Source organism: Thermobia domestica, chromosome 5 (genome assembly GCF_964235325.1).
Source record: "Thermobia domestica chromosome 5, izTheDome1.hap1.1, whole genome shotgun sequence".
Lineage (NCBI taxonomy): Eukaryota > Metazoa > Arthropoda > Insecta > Zygentoma > Lepismatidae > Thermobia > Thermobia domestica.
The window spans coordinates 200,446,292-200,464,142 of NC_137458.1; the positions used below are offsets into that span (position 1 = coordinate 200,446,292).

Genomic DNA, 17,851 nt, shown 5'->3' on the forward strand with positions numbered 1-17,851 from the left:
TAGTGGCTAGCGATGGACAATATTTTTGTTAACGTATTCATTTACTTTGTTTTTGAAATAAAGCTTCAATTTTTATTAAAAACCGCACGAATTAATTCCTAGACCAAATAGGTTTCGTAACAATTTAATAGGTGGCAGAAGTTATCAAAATAGAAATCAAAGATTTGGAGGAATTCATAATATATGGAACTACACAAGATTGTGGCGTACAATGCAACTTAACCGAACCCTTTGACAATGTAACTTAAGCTAAAGTTGTGGCGTCCGTCAAGGCATATTTACTTGATTTTTGTTTTATTTCACTTTAAATATCGTAATGATTTCATTTGTAATTCGTACTTTGTTTGAATTCTATACAGATAATATAAACGATAGTTACAGTAATAAGATATTGCCTTAATAAACAAAACATGTTATATTGTGTTCTAACTCGCATAAACTTTGCTGATTCTTACTATGACAATTTCTTTTTTTGTATTATTTTTGTTAATGATATTAAGTCTTGTTTTGTTTCATTTTGAGTATTGTCATGATTTCTTTGAAATTCGTTTCACTTATCAATATTTTATTGTCTTTTATTATCATCTTAATTATGCCCAAATGGAAGAAATGAGTTATGTAGTATTTCAATATACTTTAATTTAATTTGTCTATGAGCTCTGAAGATATCAAATTAAAGAATCTATTTTTTGGACCAAAATAATTCACAAGTTGATCGTATTTTTGAATGAGTCCTCTTCGACGATAATTTATAGAATTAAAATATAATTGATTATTAAATAAATCTAATATTATTGTTGATATAAAATGAAATTATTATATGTATTGTAATTTATATATAGGAGGGCTATTCGGAAAGTAAGGTAACCATGTATGTAAGAATATGTAACGGTCCAGGATTCTTTCTTACATTGTAATCAATTTAAGAAGTCCTCGTCAGGAGCCATATATACAACGAGATTGTAAATATCTAATCTAATGGTGTGTCGATCATGAACGATTCGATCATTATGAACGAATTATGGCCTGAATGAAATGAATTGATTGTTGCCAGAAATGAATCGATTCTTCTAATGAATCATTTCTAATTTTCACTGAATTGCTTGCCGTGATCGAAGTGAATTGAGAATCACAAACTGCCAGCTTGTGCAAGAGAATAGGTAGGATTTCTTCTGCAAATGCGCTTGTAGTTCATGGGGAGTGAAAAAAGAAAGAATACCATACGCGCGCATTTTCTTCCTGCTTTAGTACATGCATATATGTTTTTTTCTTCCTGTATGGTAGGGTTGCTTCCTGGGTTAGAAACATGACTTTCAAAAGAAACTTTCTTGTTGCTTGCTTCTCGTCATGAAGCACTGACTGTGTTGCTCAATTAGACGTAATACGATTTCGTAGTTAACATCAACATACCCTTGATGAGCACTTATCCATTTTATTAAGATAGTGTACGTACATTGGATAAAACCATTATCATCACTTTCAACTGCACTAGCCATAAAGGTCAAATTTAATGTTTCATAATCAACTCAAAGTACTATAATACATTTAATGTAAATACAGTATTTACACAGAAAAAGTAAACTGTAAAATATTTGTACTGTTCATAATGGATTTTACAGTTATATATACTGAAAGACGAACATAGAATCTTTCCGGTCCACGTCTCATATAGCTTCGCTTATTGAGGTAGTGGTGGCTCAGGGTAAAGCGTAATGTTGCCACGAGACGAGACATTTCTCGTGTCTCGTCTCGTAAACGAGATGAGACAGAAACCTTTTAGACGAGACGTCTCGTGAAATGTCTCGTCTCGTGTCTCGAAAATGAAAACGCTGGCGGGAATGGCCAAGATTGAATATAGATTGTCAGTGGTCATATAGATTGCAAAAGGAAAATCCCCTCTGTGAGAAAACATGTTGAAAAGCTTTCATAGAAAAGTGTCCTCTGTCTATTGAATGAAACAATCGTGATACATGAGCTTCCAGGAATATCATCCTTAATCTCTTGTCCCAAATCCCCTTTTCTGTAAACTGAGGAATTCTCATTTTTTTTTATTTCTGGCTGGAATGATGACAAACAAAACAAAGACGGAAGATTTTTACAAGGTTAAGAAACCGAACTACCACCACCATTTATTCAATTTAAAAATTGGGTAATGTCTACACCCATCACAGGCTGTATTTGAAAGTTGTGGCTGTGGCGGAAGAGAACAGACTACACTTGTCACAGACTTGTATTTTTTTTGCTAAATGAACCGAAAATGGCAATTGAAGTACGTCATCTTGCAACTAATATTCTCTCTCTCTCTCTCACTCACACACACACACACACACACACACACACACACACACACACACACATAAAAACACACTTTTATCATTTTACCAATCGCTCGCTTACAGTAGTCATGTTGTTCACCTCTTCGTTTGTAAACCGGGCGAAGGACAAAGAAAGCAAAGACATTGTCGACGAACCCTTCAAATTGTTTGCTTTCAGCAAATTTATGGTATTAACAATAACACTTTCATGACCTTCTTTATCTAACTTATAAAAAATGTCCAAAATACGTTCCGCGAGTAATATATAAAAGGAACCTAAAACAAATAAATGCCAACGCGCTGTACGAAGACACAAATTTCGTGCCGTGGTACTTAGTTTACTGTGCTCCCACTCTGGATCAAAAGGTAACACTTTTTAGTAGTTTTGTGCAGCAATTGTATAATAAGCATGCCCCTTTGAGAAGGAAAAGAGTGCGTAGACCCCCAATCCTTGGATTAACGATGATATACCCGCGCTCATGGCTCTTCGAGACTCTCCCCACAGACGTTACAGAGCGGCTTTAAAACAAAAATCAAATATCTCATTAATGCAGGAGGAATATAGAAAATTACGAAACCGTTGTAATCAAGAAGTTCGTAAGGCGAAAATCGAATTTGCTGGACGTTTTCTGAGCCATACGACCAGGCCCGTAGCCAGAACTCGAAAGCAGGGGGAACTGAGAGCACTTCTGGGGGGGCCCAACCTTACTCCACGTTTTCATATCTATTGTTGCAATTTAATCTTTATACACTTGGCAAGAATTTGAACGAAATCGTAGGCTCTCACGCTGGGGACCTAAGGGATCCCCTAATTACTAATTCCCCCTTATGTATAGCTCGTTGGAAAGCTTACGGAACACCGATTCCAACGAGGTATCACTTGTGGAATTCCCACCCTAGTCGTAGAAGAAGAAAGGTCATAAAACTTTTTTTAAAATACGAAAAAATTAGAACTTGGGGGGCCCTTGCAACCCATACAGACACCCAATGCTGACAAAACGATGATAATGTATATGCAATACACTTGTTATAATAGTACTTTAAAAATTGGTAGCAATTGCTGCAATGCAAAGCGAGAGAAAAATTCAGAAAAAAATCTATAAAGCGCCCTGTATATAATTTTCGAAGGGCTGTTACAGAAATTGGCGCTGGCGGCTAGTGTTGCCACGAGACTCGTCTCGTCTCGTCTCATGCAAAGCACGTCTCGTCTCGAGAAAATGTGCTCGTCCCGTCTCGTGTCTCGTCTCGAGAGGTTCTGTCCCATCTCGTCTTGTCTCGTAAAAAATATAGCAGCATACCATGGGAACGAAAGTAAAATGTAGCAGGCTGCACCATGCTAATCAAGATACAACTAAGTTACAAGTATTACCCAGAACACACAAGACAAGAAATGTCACGGTAGCTACACCGTGAATCATTCACCTCTGGTGTATGTGGTAGTCGGTTCGATCTCGGTTAGTGCCATGTGAGCTTCGTGGTGGACAAACATTGAATGTGTATGGGGACCGCGGTGGCTCAGTGGTAGAGCGTTCACCTCTGGTGTTTGGGGTCTCGGGTTCAATCCCAGCCCCACCAAGTGAACTTTGTGGACAAACACCGTGTGCGTGGGTTTTCTCGGGGTTCTCCCGTTTCTTCCCACTTTCTTCGTTCCACCATTTCATTCATTACTCATCATCACTGTCTCCTTTAGCCTAACCGGCATAAACGTGGGACGTAAAACTCAAAGATTTCATTTCATTTCATTTCATTTTTCGAATGTGTGTGTTTTCTCGAAGTTGTCTAGTATCCTACCACTTTCTTCATTCCACTAATTTTTCCATCATCATCCGTTCGGCCAAAGTTGCCTAAAGGTCTTAAAAATAAATTCAAATAAGCTCACAAGGCAAGGACAAATAGTTTACAAAATAATATATCTCTGCTGTTAGTTGTCTGAGGCTTCTCAACCCTTCTGAAACATTGAAATTTGTTTCACCAGTTTCAAGACACGAATATACAGTAAATTGCTCATAGGTACGTCGAAGATGAAGACACTAATGTCAAATAATGTTTACACGCCAAACAAAGTTAGATGTAAAGGTGTCACTAGTGTTGTAAAAAAACGGTTTTTTTTCTGTGAAGTTTTTTTTCAATAAAAAACATCGTTCTTTTTCATGTTTTTTTTTCAAGTCTGTGTTTTTTTTCTGGCAGCTATTATTTATTGATTTATGTTGAAGATTGCTGAAATTATCAATAGAACTTGAGTCGAAGCCCTCGTAATTTACAAATCGTTTGTTTCCTTGTACCTATACGAGCAAAATCGTGTGATTATTCCTTTCGGACCCAGGTCATTTTTGGCGTTTTCCTACCTTGTCAATTAGTGACTTATTGCTCAAAAACCATTTACCCTATTGATATGGTTAAGACCTTGTTTTTTAGAAAAGGAATGTGGCTATTTTTTGGTGTACATTACATTGCAGTGTTGCGAGCGGGTGGGAAATTACTGAGGGAAATGTAGGGGTGAAAATTTACAAAAAAATCCCTAACCGAATTTCAAGACTTTTTGTATCTAGCACAACTGTTTCCATATGGGTCCAAGTCACCTAAAAAGTTTCTTTAGTGCGTTGACAAGGTACAGTGAAAACCTGAAGTCGCTGGCTTCCATTCAAAGAGAGAAAGAAAGAATTATCTGTTTCCATACACATGAAATTTTGACACTTTTTACGCCTCAGAAGCAAAAATCAACAGATATACCGGGGCTACAGCTTCTCTAATTATCCTATTGAAACTTTTTATGGTGCGTTCTATAGGCTATAGAGAAGGCTTTCAGGTAGTGGTACATTTGTTCCAACATAGCAAGCAAGAGGGAAATAACAGAGGGGAAAGGGAAATTTGCCGAATTTTTCACTTAAAATCGGGAATTAATTGTTTTGGCTGGAAACACTGCCATACAACAGACGTAAACTATCTGAAAGTAAACCTTGGTACCATAAGAATATATCCTACAAGTATCACGGCGATATCTAACAAAGTAAGCATGATTTTTTAAAAAATATCTCATTCTACCTCAGAAATTCATCATTTTCTTACCATTTACAGAACATGGTTTATTATAAGCCTCAACTGTACTTCCCCTAATTATTCTACCGAAACTTTTAATAGTGCGCTGTGTAGGCTAAGGACGAGACTTTCAGGCAGTGGTACGTTTGTTTGAATGTAGCCAACAAGAGGGAATTAATAGAGACAAAAAGGGATTTTTTTTTAAATTTCCCCCTAAAATCGGAAATTAAAATTTTCTGTAGCTGGCAACAGTGCTAGCAGACACACACAAACTATCTTAAAAGAAGCTTTGGTATCCCTATAATATATATAAAAGTATTGTGACGATATCTAATAAAGTAAGCAGGTCATTAAAAAATATTTCAGTCTACCTAAAAAAAAATCACAGTTATCTTTCCACTTAGAGAACAAGGTCTACTGTAAACCTCAACTGTACTTCCCCTAACTATCCTATTGAAACTTTCTATAGTGCGTTGTAAAGGGCAAAGACAAGACTTTCAGATACTGGTACTTTTGTTCCTATGTAGCCAACAAGAGGGATATAATAGACAAAACACGTAATTTTCCCCTAACATCTTGAATTAAAATTTTCCGTAGCTGGCAACACTGCTACCAGACAGACGAAAACTATCTTAAAATAAACACTGGTACATTACTAATATATCCTACAAGTATCATGGCGATATTTAAGAAACAATGCTTCTAATTACCAAAAATATATTTCGATAAACAGAAAAGTAGGGGAAAATCAAGAGTTAGAACCTAAATCCGAATTTTTCGTGCGTCCCCTAATTACCCCACTATAACGATATGTACCCGAGTGTGTTTAGTAAGGACAAATGTTCGACTGGCGTAAGTTGACTTGCATTCGGACGTTTAGGTACGGTTTATATTAAAAATTTTGATTTTTTGCCCAAATTGAAGATTTTAATTTCCGTAGTTGGCAACACTGCGTGCAAGCCTGTCCAATTTATGTCAACAATTAGGTATCCACCCGACGTATCTACCTGACAAGTCTTAACTCTACAACGAATGAAGCTACAGGGGAAAAGTAATAAAGACAATTCGAAAATTCTCGAATTTTTGACTGGGGTGAAATTTGAGAAGAAAATTCGACACACAGAAGAAAAAGAAACTAAGAAGATTAACTATGGACCAACCATATTTGGCAAATATATATATATATATATACCGATATCTTAATTAGTGACCATACAGGAGCGGATTAAAAAAAGTGACACACCCGTATGTGCCACTTCGGCCACTGGGTCCGAAAGGGTTACGAGTGTACATTTAATTACATTTTTTGACTACTAACTTGTGTTGTTGTAGTAATTACAGTCTTGACTAATAATAATATCGTTGTTGTAAACAATCACAATCTCTCCTTTTTACATCTTAGTTCCAATACTGATGCTGAGAAATGCAGGGTATTTCAAAATGAATATCGGGGAATTAAGTCTTCGTAGTACTTATTACATATTACGCATAATTATAAACAATACATCAAATAAAAGAACACCTCAAACAGTTTTTGCTTCAAGTGTTCGATGTGAGCTTCATTCGTCACATGGCACACATTGAGTCAATAGGTGAGAAAGGCCCATAAACTTCCCGCCATATGGCACAAAACATTCAATTCACACAGACGGTTGCACTGTAAATACAGATTCAGTCTTTGCAAAATTAAAACACACAAAGCTTTCTGGTCTCTAGTCTCCATCTTTGCTACTTGCTCTTTCTAACGGCAGGCAGAGGAAACAATGCATGGCATGCGTGTGTACAAAACTGTTTGAGTTGCTCTTTCATTTGATAATACTTATAATTCTAAGTTAATTGTAATAGATACTACAAAGTTTCAAACCCTAATATTCATTTTGAAACACCCTGCATTACTTCAAATTATATCATCCTATATTCATGTCTTGTATGTACACTCATGTCCAAAAATTATTGTCGCATGTCTATAAATATGTTGTTGTAGGAATATAATTTGATAACGAATCCGCCTGGTATTTCTTATAATGTTAGTATGTGTATAATCGGCAAAGACATGTATGTGGAAAATTTCATGTCAAAACAGCAGTAAATAAGAACAATAAAACGAAAATAAAACTTTCTTGTCCATTTAGCAACATTTTCTTTTACTCTTTCTCATTTTCGTATTTATAATTCTTTTCCCTTGAAATTTACCACAAATATACATTTTCCGATTATACACACAGCATCAGTATTAAAAGTACCCTGCAAAATCATTATCATATTATATTCTTACAAGAAGACAGTTATAGATATACGACAATCATTTTGGACATGAGTGTACATATCATCAGGACTGGCCCTAGGCAATTTGTCGCCCTTTGCCGCCTCCCTCTTTCTCCAGAAAGAACAAATCTTAAAAGTCACGATTTTAAGTATGCTACTCCAGCATGAACAACGAAGAGGAGGGGAAACTACATTCGCACTCAGAAAGGCTTAAATACTTACTACAAATACAATATTGTTGTGTCTGTTTTTTTTTTTTTAAATCTATTATGTTAGTGAAAGATAAAGCAAATAAATCTGAAAGATGGTAATCGTTTTTATAGAATTCAATACCGAGTTTCAATCTCAACATATCAGTTTGCAATTATAGTGCAACTAGATTTTTTACCTTTATTTCTTGATTTTCCTTCTATATCTGTTATTTTATTTAAATAGTGTTTCCACCTTCAATGATAACGATCTTATTGCGACAAAGACAAGAGAAGCTTTCATATCAGAACTCTGATAACTAACCAAAGGGGACAGGCATTCGAGAATTGAGTTCTTGTATTTGACAACAATCAAGCAATTTATTCTGGGATTTACGTATTTTACCTTTTGCTTTAGCACTGACCATGTGACTTAAACTAATGCGACCTAAACATAATTTATGAATGCAGTATTCAAATAGAAGGTCAGCTTAGTAAATTTAGCTACCATGATCATGAAGTCTGTTTCCAACAAGAAATATTTATTTTAAATAAAATACTTATGAAAGATATTACAGCCCCGTGCAAATGCACGTGTTGCACATATGGTAGAGCCACCAATGCATATCATATATTTAGTCGACAAATTATTTATATATGATATTCAGAAAAATATTAGTAGGCAAATTAGTATTAGTTTTTACCTTTAGACAAGTTATTTGCATTTTATACTGTTCTTGATATTATTTTCGTACTTATTAAAGGCCTACTTTCACGAAAAAAAGAAAGGCTCATTTATACTTTTATTTCTTCGTTGATATTGGTGAAACAGTACAGAAACCCGGATTATTAGTAGGTACGCTACTCATATAAATTGTAAAATATTTGTACCGTATCAGTATTTAGTGTTTAATTTATGTTGCATTTTATGGTAATTACACCTACATAAAAATACTTCAGACTTAAATGACGTAAGATACATTACAAATGCCTGTTTGAAAAAAAACGAAATTTAGAAAAAAAACGAGAGCCAATGTTTTTTTTCTAAAAAAAACATACATTTCTGAAAAAATACGAACGGTTTTTTTTCTATTTACAACACTAGGTGTCACCATCGTATACTATCAGCCCACTTGCTTTATAGTGTCTGTATATATATAGATATATAGATAAATAGAGATAGATATGTGTGTACACTTTGATTTCATATATTCCAGCCTTTAGGTTTCACAGTGTTAACCCATACCAATCCTAAAACTACTTTCCATTTTAGCATGTTTAGATTTGTTGCAATTATTTTTTTTTTAAAAAAAACTCGAAATCAAATAAATTTTATTGAGTAATGGAAAGTATTTGATTGAAATTTTATATGTTACTGCACAGTAAGCTCTACTTAAAGTGCCATAGTAATGGGAGCTGAACGACATATCGGACGAAAGAATGCTTGGGGCCAGTCTTCACCTCCATGGTTCAAATCTGTTCCCATAACCGCGGGGGTTGTGCTACTATGTGGTGGTTGCCCCGTTTGTGTAACAAACTCATGACTACACCCAGATTAGCTAGTGGTCTAAAAAAAAGTTGATTTTTGGGTAGCCATTTTGGATTAAAGTTTCTTATATTGTCGTGATATATTCGTAAGCATACAACGAACATCTTCATACCAAGCCGAGCGGTCTGCGGCGATAGACCATTGAAGGCCCCGGGTTGAGTCCCGGAAGGGCATGTGTATGGATTTTAACAGCATTTGTTTTTTCGTATTGTGTCAGGGGGGAATCGTACGTGATAAAAGGATTTCAGTCTGAAAAAATTTGAGACAATATCCTCCCCAGGATACTTTCATGGGAGTAAGGAATTAGTAAAAATATAGGATATAAATTTTATAGCAGATTTAAAAATATGGTTTGGGTATCCTATTTCTTTTCTGTGAATTATGTTCATCAATGTTCGAATTTTGATCATTCTCATGATATTTTCTGCTTTCAACGCATTCCCATGAATATTATACCAAATGTTCTTTACACTCTGCAAGAAACCATTTCTGAAGATAATTCAGGTCCTAATGAATATTATTCACTAGGAAAGGGAAGTATTCCCCTCCTCTCAACATGGAAGCAGAGAGCAATTTCGTACTCTGGTCAGATCAAACATTTCCGCGTAACAAAACGAAGGTCCCTCTGTAAAACCTCTTCACCTAAAGTGTTATTATTAGTATCATAAATTTGCTGAAAGGAAACAATTTGAAGGGTTAGTCGATAATATCTTTGCTTTCTTTGTCCTTCGCCTGCCTTCCAAACGAAGAGGTGAATTTTACAACATGACTGCTGTATAATAAGCGAGCGATTGGTAAAATGGTAAAAGTGTGTTTTATGTGTGTGTGTGTGAAAGAGAGAGAGAGAGAGAAAAGACAAAATTTTAGTTGCAAGATGACATACTTCAATTGCCGTTTTCGGTTCATATAGCAAAAAGAATGCCGCCACCAGAGAATAAAGACAAGTGTTCTCTTCCGCCATCTCAGCCAGAACTTTCCACTACAGCCTGTAATAAGTGTAGACCTTACTCAGTTTTTAAAATTGAATAGATGGTGGTGGTAGTTCGGTTTCTTGACCTTGTAAAAATCTTCCCTGTCTTTGATTTTGTTTGTCATCATTCCAGCCAGAAATGAAAAAAGTGAGAATTCCTCAGTTTACAGCAAGGGGAATTGGGGGCAAGACATTAAGGAAGATATTTCTGGAAGCTCATGTATCACGATTGTTTCATTCAATAGACAGAGGACACTTTTCTATGAAGGCTTTTCAACATGTTTTCTCACAAAGGAGATTTTCCTTTTGCAATCTATATGACTACTGGCAATTTCAATCTTGGCCATTCCCGCCAGCGTTTTCATTTTCGAGACACGAGACGAGGCGAGACATTTTACGAGACGTCCCGTCTCGTCTCGTGTCTCGTCTAAAAGGGTTCTGTCTCGTCTCGTGGCAACACTATTGGCGGCCCTGGTGATCCCTCTAATCATGATTGAAACACCGTTGGATATGTTATGGAACACAGATTGCAACGAGGCAACAAGAGTTATGCTTCTAGACCAATTCAGTGAAAAAATATCTCGTCTTATATGGAAGTTCAGAGAAAAAATGTAATTTACGTAAAAAAAAAAATGATACCTAAAAACTTGGCCAACCTTGTCCCTTTCCTACTTCCCTCATATAAGTAACAAGTACTTTTGCAGGGTATTAGCGTGCAATTTTTATGACTGTACCCCCCAATGGAGAATGCCCCCCAAAAAATTAACGTAAAAAAACATCAAATTTTCCTTTCTCGTCTCCGCCGTGGCATAAAATGCATATCGGCGACAAGCTTCATCTTTCACGAAGGCTTTGATACCAAAATTATCTTCCTAGCTTAATTAGGGGCTGAGTTATTAAGGTTTAAAGTCCAACGCAGCAGATGCGTCCTTTGGCGTTTAAAGGTTAACTTACGATCATTGCATTCCCAAACAAGAATTCAGAGTAGAAATAATCGAAAACTACACAGAAAATAATTAAAGGTCAGTAATGTGAAACATACTGTATAATGCATTATAAACTGTATATCAGATGACCAGCTTGCTATTTAAAAATATCCCCATTGCCCTCCCCCTGAGTTTGAGATTTATATAGATTTTATCAATGGACTAGTAGTAATCAGTGAAAAACGCGAAATTTTACATATATCAAGAGGTCTTGCCCCCCCCCCCAAGCAAAATTTGAAATGATGGTACTGCTCACGCCAAGTGAAGTTTGTGGTGGACAAACACCGTGTGCGTGGTTTTCTCGGGTTTTCCCGTTTCCTTCCACTTTCTTCATTCCACTAGCTCATTCATTTATTCTCATCATCACCGTCCCCTTTAGCCTATTCGGCATAACCGTGGCCCGTAAAACTCAAAGATTCTTTAAAAAAAAGAAAATAAAAGAAAATGCGTCTAGTTACTTGACTTTAAAAAGCTGCAATCGCCTATTCTTCATTGTGTTGAACTTCTGCGGAACTTTCATGTTGTCTATGTTTGCAGTTCGTTTCTTTTCAAACGCAAGAAACACCAGGTTGGCCAATCGTTTCTGACTCATGGAAAGTCTTTCTGGGCTATTTATGCGGGTCAACACAGAAAACGAAGATTCACATAACGCGGTACTGCATGCAAATGTTCGGATAGAAGCAAGTAGAGCATAATTATCTTCATAAGCCATTTTAACCTTATAGATTTCACTGAAGACGTCAGAAGAATTACATTTGCTAACATACGCCTTTGCAACAGCAAGTTCTTCTTTAGACGGTATGGTAATTCCTAATGAAGATAAGTAGTCTGTTTTCGGAAGCTCGAGATTTTCTGCTGAAGTAACTGCGTCCAACAAAGCATTGTTACTGTGGAATCGTCTGTTAATTTCGACTCGTAGAACACCTGTCGCAAACACCCAACTTCTGTATTCCCTACACCAGTTGTTTCTGCTACAACAAAATCCTGTAGTGACGTACGGTACTTATTTTTATTTTCCTTGAAGGGCGTTGACAAGCTTCTTCAATGTGGGTATTTTCCGTCATGCGATTTGCTTCACCTACAATATCTCGAAACGTTTCATCATTTCGAATATTGTTCAATGTTTCCACAGCAGCATCAACCAGATTTCGTGCGATACTTAAACTTGCTTCATGCGACTGGAGAATTTTATCAACAGGATGAAGAATTTCAAGTATTTTTTTCATCAATAATAAACAAAATCGGAACTGCAATTTCCCAACAGTCAGAATAAGTCCAGTACTTTCTACTAATTCATCCCCATTAAAATTCCCGTTCTTAACCAACTTTAGCACCTCCAATATTTCCATATAATTCTCGCGAATTATTTGTATTACCCGTAAATGTCCTGACCAATGGTGTTCTCAAAGACGAGCAAGATTCCGACCTTCATACAAAGTAGCAATTTTACTTCTTTTAAGGAAAGTATAAAGCATGACACACTGATATGTTGTTTGACAAGAGGAATATCGTTCACACATTTAATTACTACTAAATGCAATCTGTGATTGAATCAATGTATGTAAGGAATATCACGTCCTAGTTGTTGCTGTATTATTGCTTGCACTCCACCCTTTTTCCCGCTCATCACAGAAGCCCCATCGTAACACTGGCTCAACAGTCTTGTGCAATCTAAACCATAGTCCCGAAGAACATTAAGTGTGAGATCGGCAAAGGAATCGGCACTAAGAGATGGCAGAGTTTCTATGCTTAAAATAGACTCACGAACTTTTCCGTCCTTCACATATCGAATACCGATAGCCACATTTTCTCGATTGTTTTTGTCACGTGTTCCATCCTCGAATAGAGTGAACCATGGCACATCTGCACTGTTAATGTCATCAACAATATTTTCTCGAACAGTATCTGTCATCACTTGAATTATATCATTCTGGATTTCCGGAGATAAATAGGAAGCATTTTGAGGAATTTGTAACAATCTGCCAGTTTCTCGTCCTTCCTTAATGTATATTCAAACATATTTCGGAAGAGGCTCTGTTCCTCGTGTTCTTCAACATTATAAGTCCCTCTTATTGGTAATTCATTCACAGCTAGGAACTGAATAATTTCCGCGATGCTCTTTACATAATACTGATTTTTTTCAAGTACACTTTGATTTACTAAAAGTGACACTGGTTTCCCTACAGCTGTGCGCTTTTGTTTCTCTGCCCACATATTCATCGCAACGATATGTGTGGTTGTTGCGGCATGTTTTATTACACCTGCTTTTGATTTGTCAAGAGCGGCCTTCCAGTTACTAAAACCTTTAGATGTAAAGGCTACTTCTTTACATCCGTAAGGTTGAAACTGTCTGCATGCGTAACAAAACGCAGCATCCCGGGATTGCGAATATTCCAACCACGTAAATACCTGAAACCATTCCGTTTGAAAGCATCGTCCGTCTTTATTCCGGGGATAAGATTCCAGTTTTATTTGTTTAATATTTTCCCCCTGTTTTGAAATATCTTGTGGTATAGTACTGATATTCTTGTTTTTGTCATTCGCTGATGATGGAACGGAAACAACGGGGTCACTAGTGACTTTCGTACGTATTATAAATTTATCCATTTTTACACTGAAATCTTAATTTAAAAAACTCACTGTGCTTGCAGAAAGAACGCAAAACACATCACGATGCGCACGCAATCAGTTAAAACAGACGCTTAATTACTATAAGTCATTAGTCATTAATGCACTGAAAACTCAAACAGCTTCCACCAAGGCACAAAGTTTTGCGTATCTCCGAGCGGCACTAAAGCACAAACACCCACCACTGCGGAACATTGACTTCTCTAACGCACGCACACGAACTACGCGTATGAACAAATGTTATCTATTGATGTCGAAGAAAATCTGATGGCTACCGACTGGCTCCAAGAGAGGCAGTAGAAGGGGCAATAAAACAGGCACTCCGCCTACTATACTGACCCTACATACGAAAGTACTTGTGGATCGTAGAAGATTTACTGTACTGCCATGAAAAATCTATATTTTCAAACCTCTGTTGTACGCCGATGAAAATTGGCGAGATGAGGAAAATACAAAACATTTCCTCTCATTCTCTTTTCGTTTGGTGTTCCCCCCCAACTCATTTTACAACAGCAACTCTCCATCCCTAACCTTCCTCCTTGAATTCGAAGATGACTTATTTATGGCACAAGCCACCAGGCCTGACAACGGCGTTCTTTGTATACCAACTGCAATCGGGTTGAAACAGAATAAGAAGACAAAACCATCTGGTTCATTATGGTTTATTTTTATAAAAATACTGAAGGAGTGTAGTTGGCAAAATAAATGAAATGTTGCTTCCGACAAAGTATTTCTCATAAATTTAGTTTGTGGCCAAAGTCTGAATACGATAAAACAAAAACAATGTTTCCATGCATTGCTCGTTTCTTTATATAGAAGCATTTAAAACACTGGTGAAAGTTTCAGGGGGAGCTGAAGGTAGCCACAGGGGGGCTCACCCCCTTCGCCCCCTCCTAGCTACGGGCCTGCATACAACTCAACCACGAGAGCTATGGCAAAAACTGAAGTTTCTTGGTATTGGTGTCAAAGCCAAAACCGATAAACTTCCAAAACTCCATATAGACACCATAAATGAACAGCTATGCTATACACCAGATAAAATCAATACTTTGAAGAATATTTAAAAAACGAGCCCTGTAAAAAATATATTTAAACATCACCACGTCTCTGCTCCGGAAGTCATGAAGGCAGTAAACAAAATCACATCACCTGCTTCAGGAGCTGACGACTTGCCAATCATTCTTATTTAAAAAATGTTACCGTTCATTGTAGATGTCATTGTGCATATTTTTAATCACAACTGGAGAATTTCCATCAATTTGGAAACTCTCTCACGTTCGCCCATTGTCTAAAACTACAAATCCAACAAAAACAGATCTCCGCCCTATTTGTATACTCCCTGCACTCTCCGAAGCGTTAGAGCATATAATACATGACCAATTAACTAAGTTCCTCGAAAAAAAAATAACATCTTAAATCCGTTTCAGTCAGGTTTCAGATCTCAGCACAGCATTTGTACTGCTCTAGTAAATATCACTGATGGTATTCGTGCCGCTATGAATGAACGCCAAATTAAACTGTTATCCCTACTAGATTTTTCTAAAGCTTTCCAAACTATAGACCATGACATACTGATTACCAAACTACCTTCCTTCTACAACTTTTCCCAGTCAACTTTATCTTGGTTTAGCTCCTACTTATCAAATAGAAAACAAAAAGTTGTCACTAATAACATATGTTCCAATACGAAACTTGTTCCATGTGGAGTCCCGCAGGGCAGCGTGCTAGGATCTCTTCTCTTTTCCTTATACATCAACGATTTACCTGAGCACATCACCCATTGTAAATATCTTTTATATGCAGATGATATACAATACTATTTAACCACTAATCCCCTAAAATTAACCACCGCGATTGATCACTTAAACAGTGACATTGAAAGTATCTGCACATGGGCACGTAACAATGGACTGCAAGTAAACCCAACCAAATCAAAATTTATCATGCTTGGTTCCCGTAAACTACTCTCTACAATCAATATTACAAGCCTACCGAATGTTCTTGTAAACAACGTAGCCATTCCTGTAAGCGATAGCGTCAATAGCCTAGGACTCCAGATCCTAGGCTAGGACTCCAGATAAATTCTTAAATTTGGCAGACCATATTAATAGAGTATGCAAGAAAGCTTACGGCTCCCTTCATTATCTTCAGCGTTTAATAAAACCTTCCGGAATCCAGTAAATCGTCCCCGGTTCAATCATTGGTAATCTCTCATTTAGATTATTGTGATGCAGCATATGTTGATTTAACCGAAGATCTGGCAAAACGTTTACAGCGTATTCAGAATGCCTGCCACAGCCACATACTTAATACAAAGCGCTTTGACCACATCTCCCATTGTTATCAGCAACTAGGATGGTGCAATCTAAACACCCGCCGCCGCATTCATTCTCTAACACTTTTATATAAAATAATTAATTATAAGAAACCTACTTATCTATCCTCTAAATTGAAATTTCTCGGCGATACTCACCCGTTCTAAAGGAAATACAACACTCGCCGTTCAAACGCACAAATCTAATTTCTTTTCCAAATCTTTCACATTATTTGCCACCAAAGCTTGGAATGACACCCCTGAAAGCATCTGAAACTCTGGTTCAGTGTTGACTTTTAAACGCCGGCTTAAAGAATATCTTTCTAATAAAGGTCTTCAGTAAAAAAAAAAAAATTGTTATACACGAAACTATTTCTTGCGTTACCATGCAGTCGTTCGCTTTTGTTATCTTTCTATTTCTTCTTATTTTCTATTCCCTTCTGATACATGTATATGAACGTATACATTATACACAATCACTTAAGTATGTGCATCATTTTATCTATACATAGTCAATCATAGGAATGTATTTTATATGTTATATATAATCAAGATTGATTTCTTTGTTTCTCCTTGTATAGTTTAACATGTCTTCAGCATTGTCGCCTGTTTATTTTAGTGTTTATTTTATATGTAATAAGTTTCATTTTTACTTTTCATGTTTTATTTTCTGTATTGTTCTGTATGTCGGCAGTTCTTTAACGTACCTAAGTGTATATCGTCTTTAAAAAAACTCTATTATGAGATCCGACTGTAAAAGAAAAATGTAAATGGTTGAGTGGAAGAAAAGGTTATGCTTTAACTCCGCCATTTTAATTAAGAAAACACTGGAGGTGAAGAGGTTTTACAGGGGGGCTTTCCTTTTGTTACGCGGAAATGTTTGATCTGACCAGAGTGCGAAATTGCCCTCTGCTTCCATGTTGAGAGGAGGAGAATACTTCCCTTTCCTAGTAAATAATATTCATTAGGACCTGAAATATCTTCAAAAATGGTTTCTTACAGGCGCATAAAACCTTTCGAATTTGATAAGTGTAAAGAACATTTGGTAAAATTCATGGAACTCCGTTGAAAGCAGAAAATATGAGAATGATCAAAATTCGAACATAGAAGAACATAATTAACAGAAAAGAAATAGGATACCCAAACCATATTTTTAATCCTGCTATAAAATGTATATCCTATATTTTTACTAATTCCTTACTCCCATGAAAGTAATTTCTCTCCAAATTTTTCAGACTGAAATCCTTTTATCCCGTACGATTTCGCCCCCTGACACAATACGGAAAAACAAATGCTATTAAAATCCATATACATGACCCTTCCGGGACTTAACCCGGGGCCTTCAAGCCGATGGTCTATCGCTGCAGACCGCTCGGCTTGGTATCAAGGTGTACGTTGTGTGATTACGAATAGATCACGACAATATAAGAAACTTTAATCCAAAATGGCCACTCAAAAATCAATTTTGTTTAGACCACTAGCTAATCTGGGTGTACTGTCATGAGTTTGTTATACAAACGGGGCAACCACCATATAGAAGCACACACCCCGCGGGTATGGGAACACATTTGTACCATGGAGGTGTAGACTGGCCCCAAGC

The 17,851-nt window shown here is 36.6% G+C and overlaps 1 protein-coding gene across 1 annotated transcript; it reads right to left on the reverse strand.

Annotated features, from left to right (window-relative positions):
• Positions 1–13,229: 13,229 nt before the first annotated feature.
• Positions 13,230–13,916, reverse strand: LOC145685361 (uncharacterized). The gene has a single exon (XM_081757748.1). It carries the CDS (start codon positions 13,914–13,916, stop codon positions 13,230–13,232), a length of 687 nt encoding a protein of 228 aa, XP_081613874.1.
• Between the last annotated feature and the right edge of the window lie 3,935 nt (positions 13,917–17,851).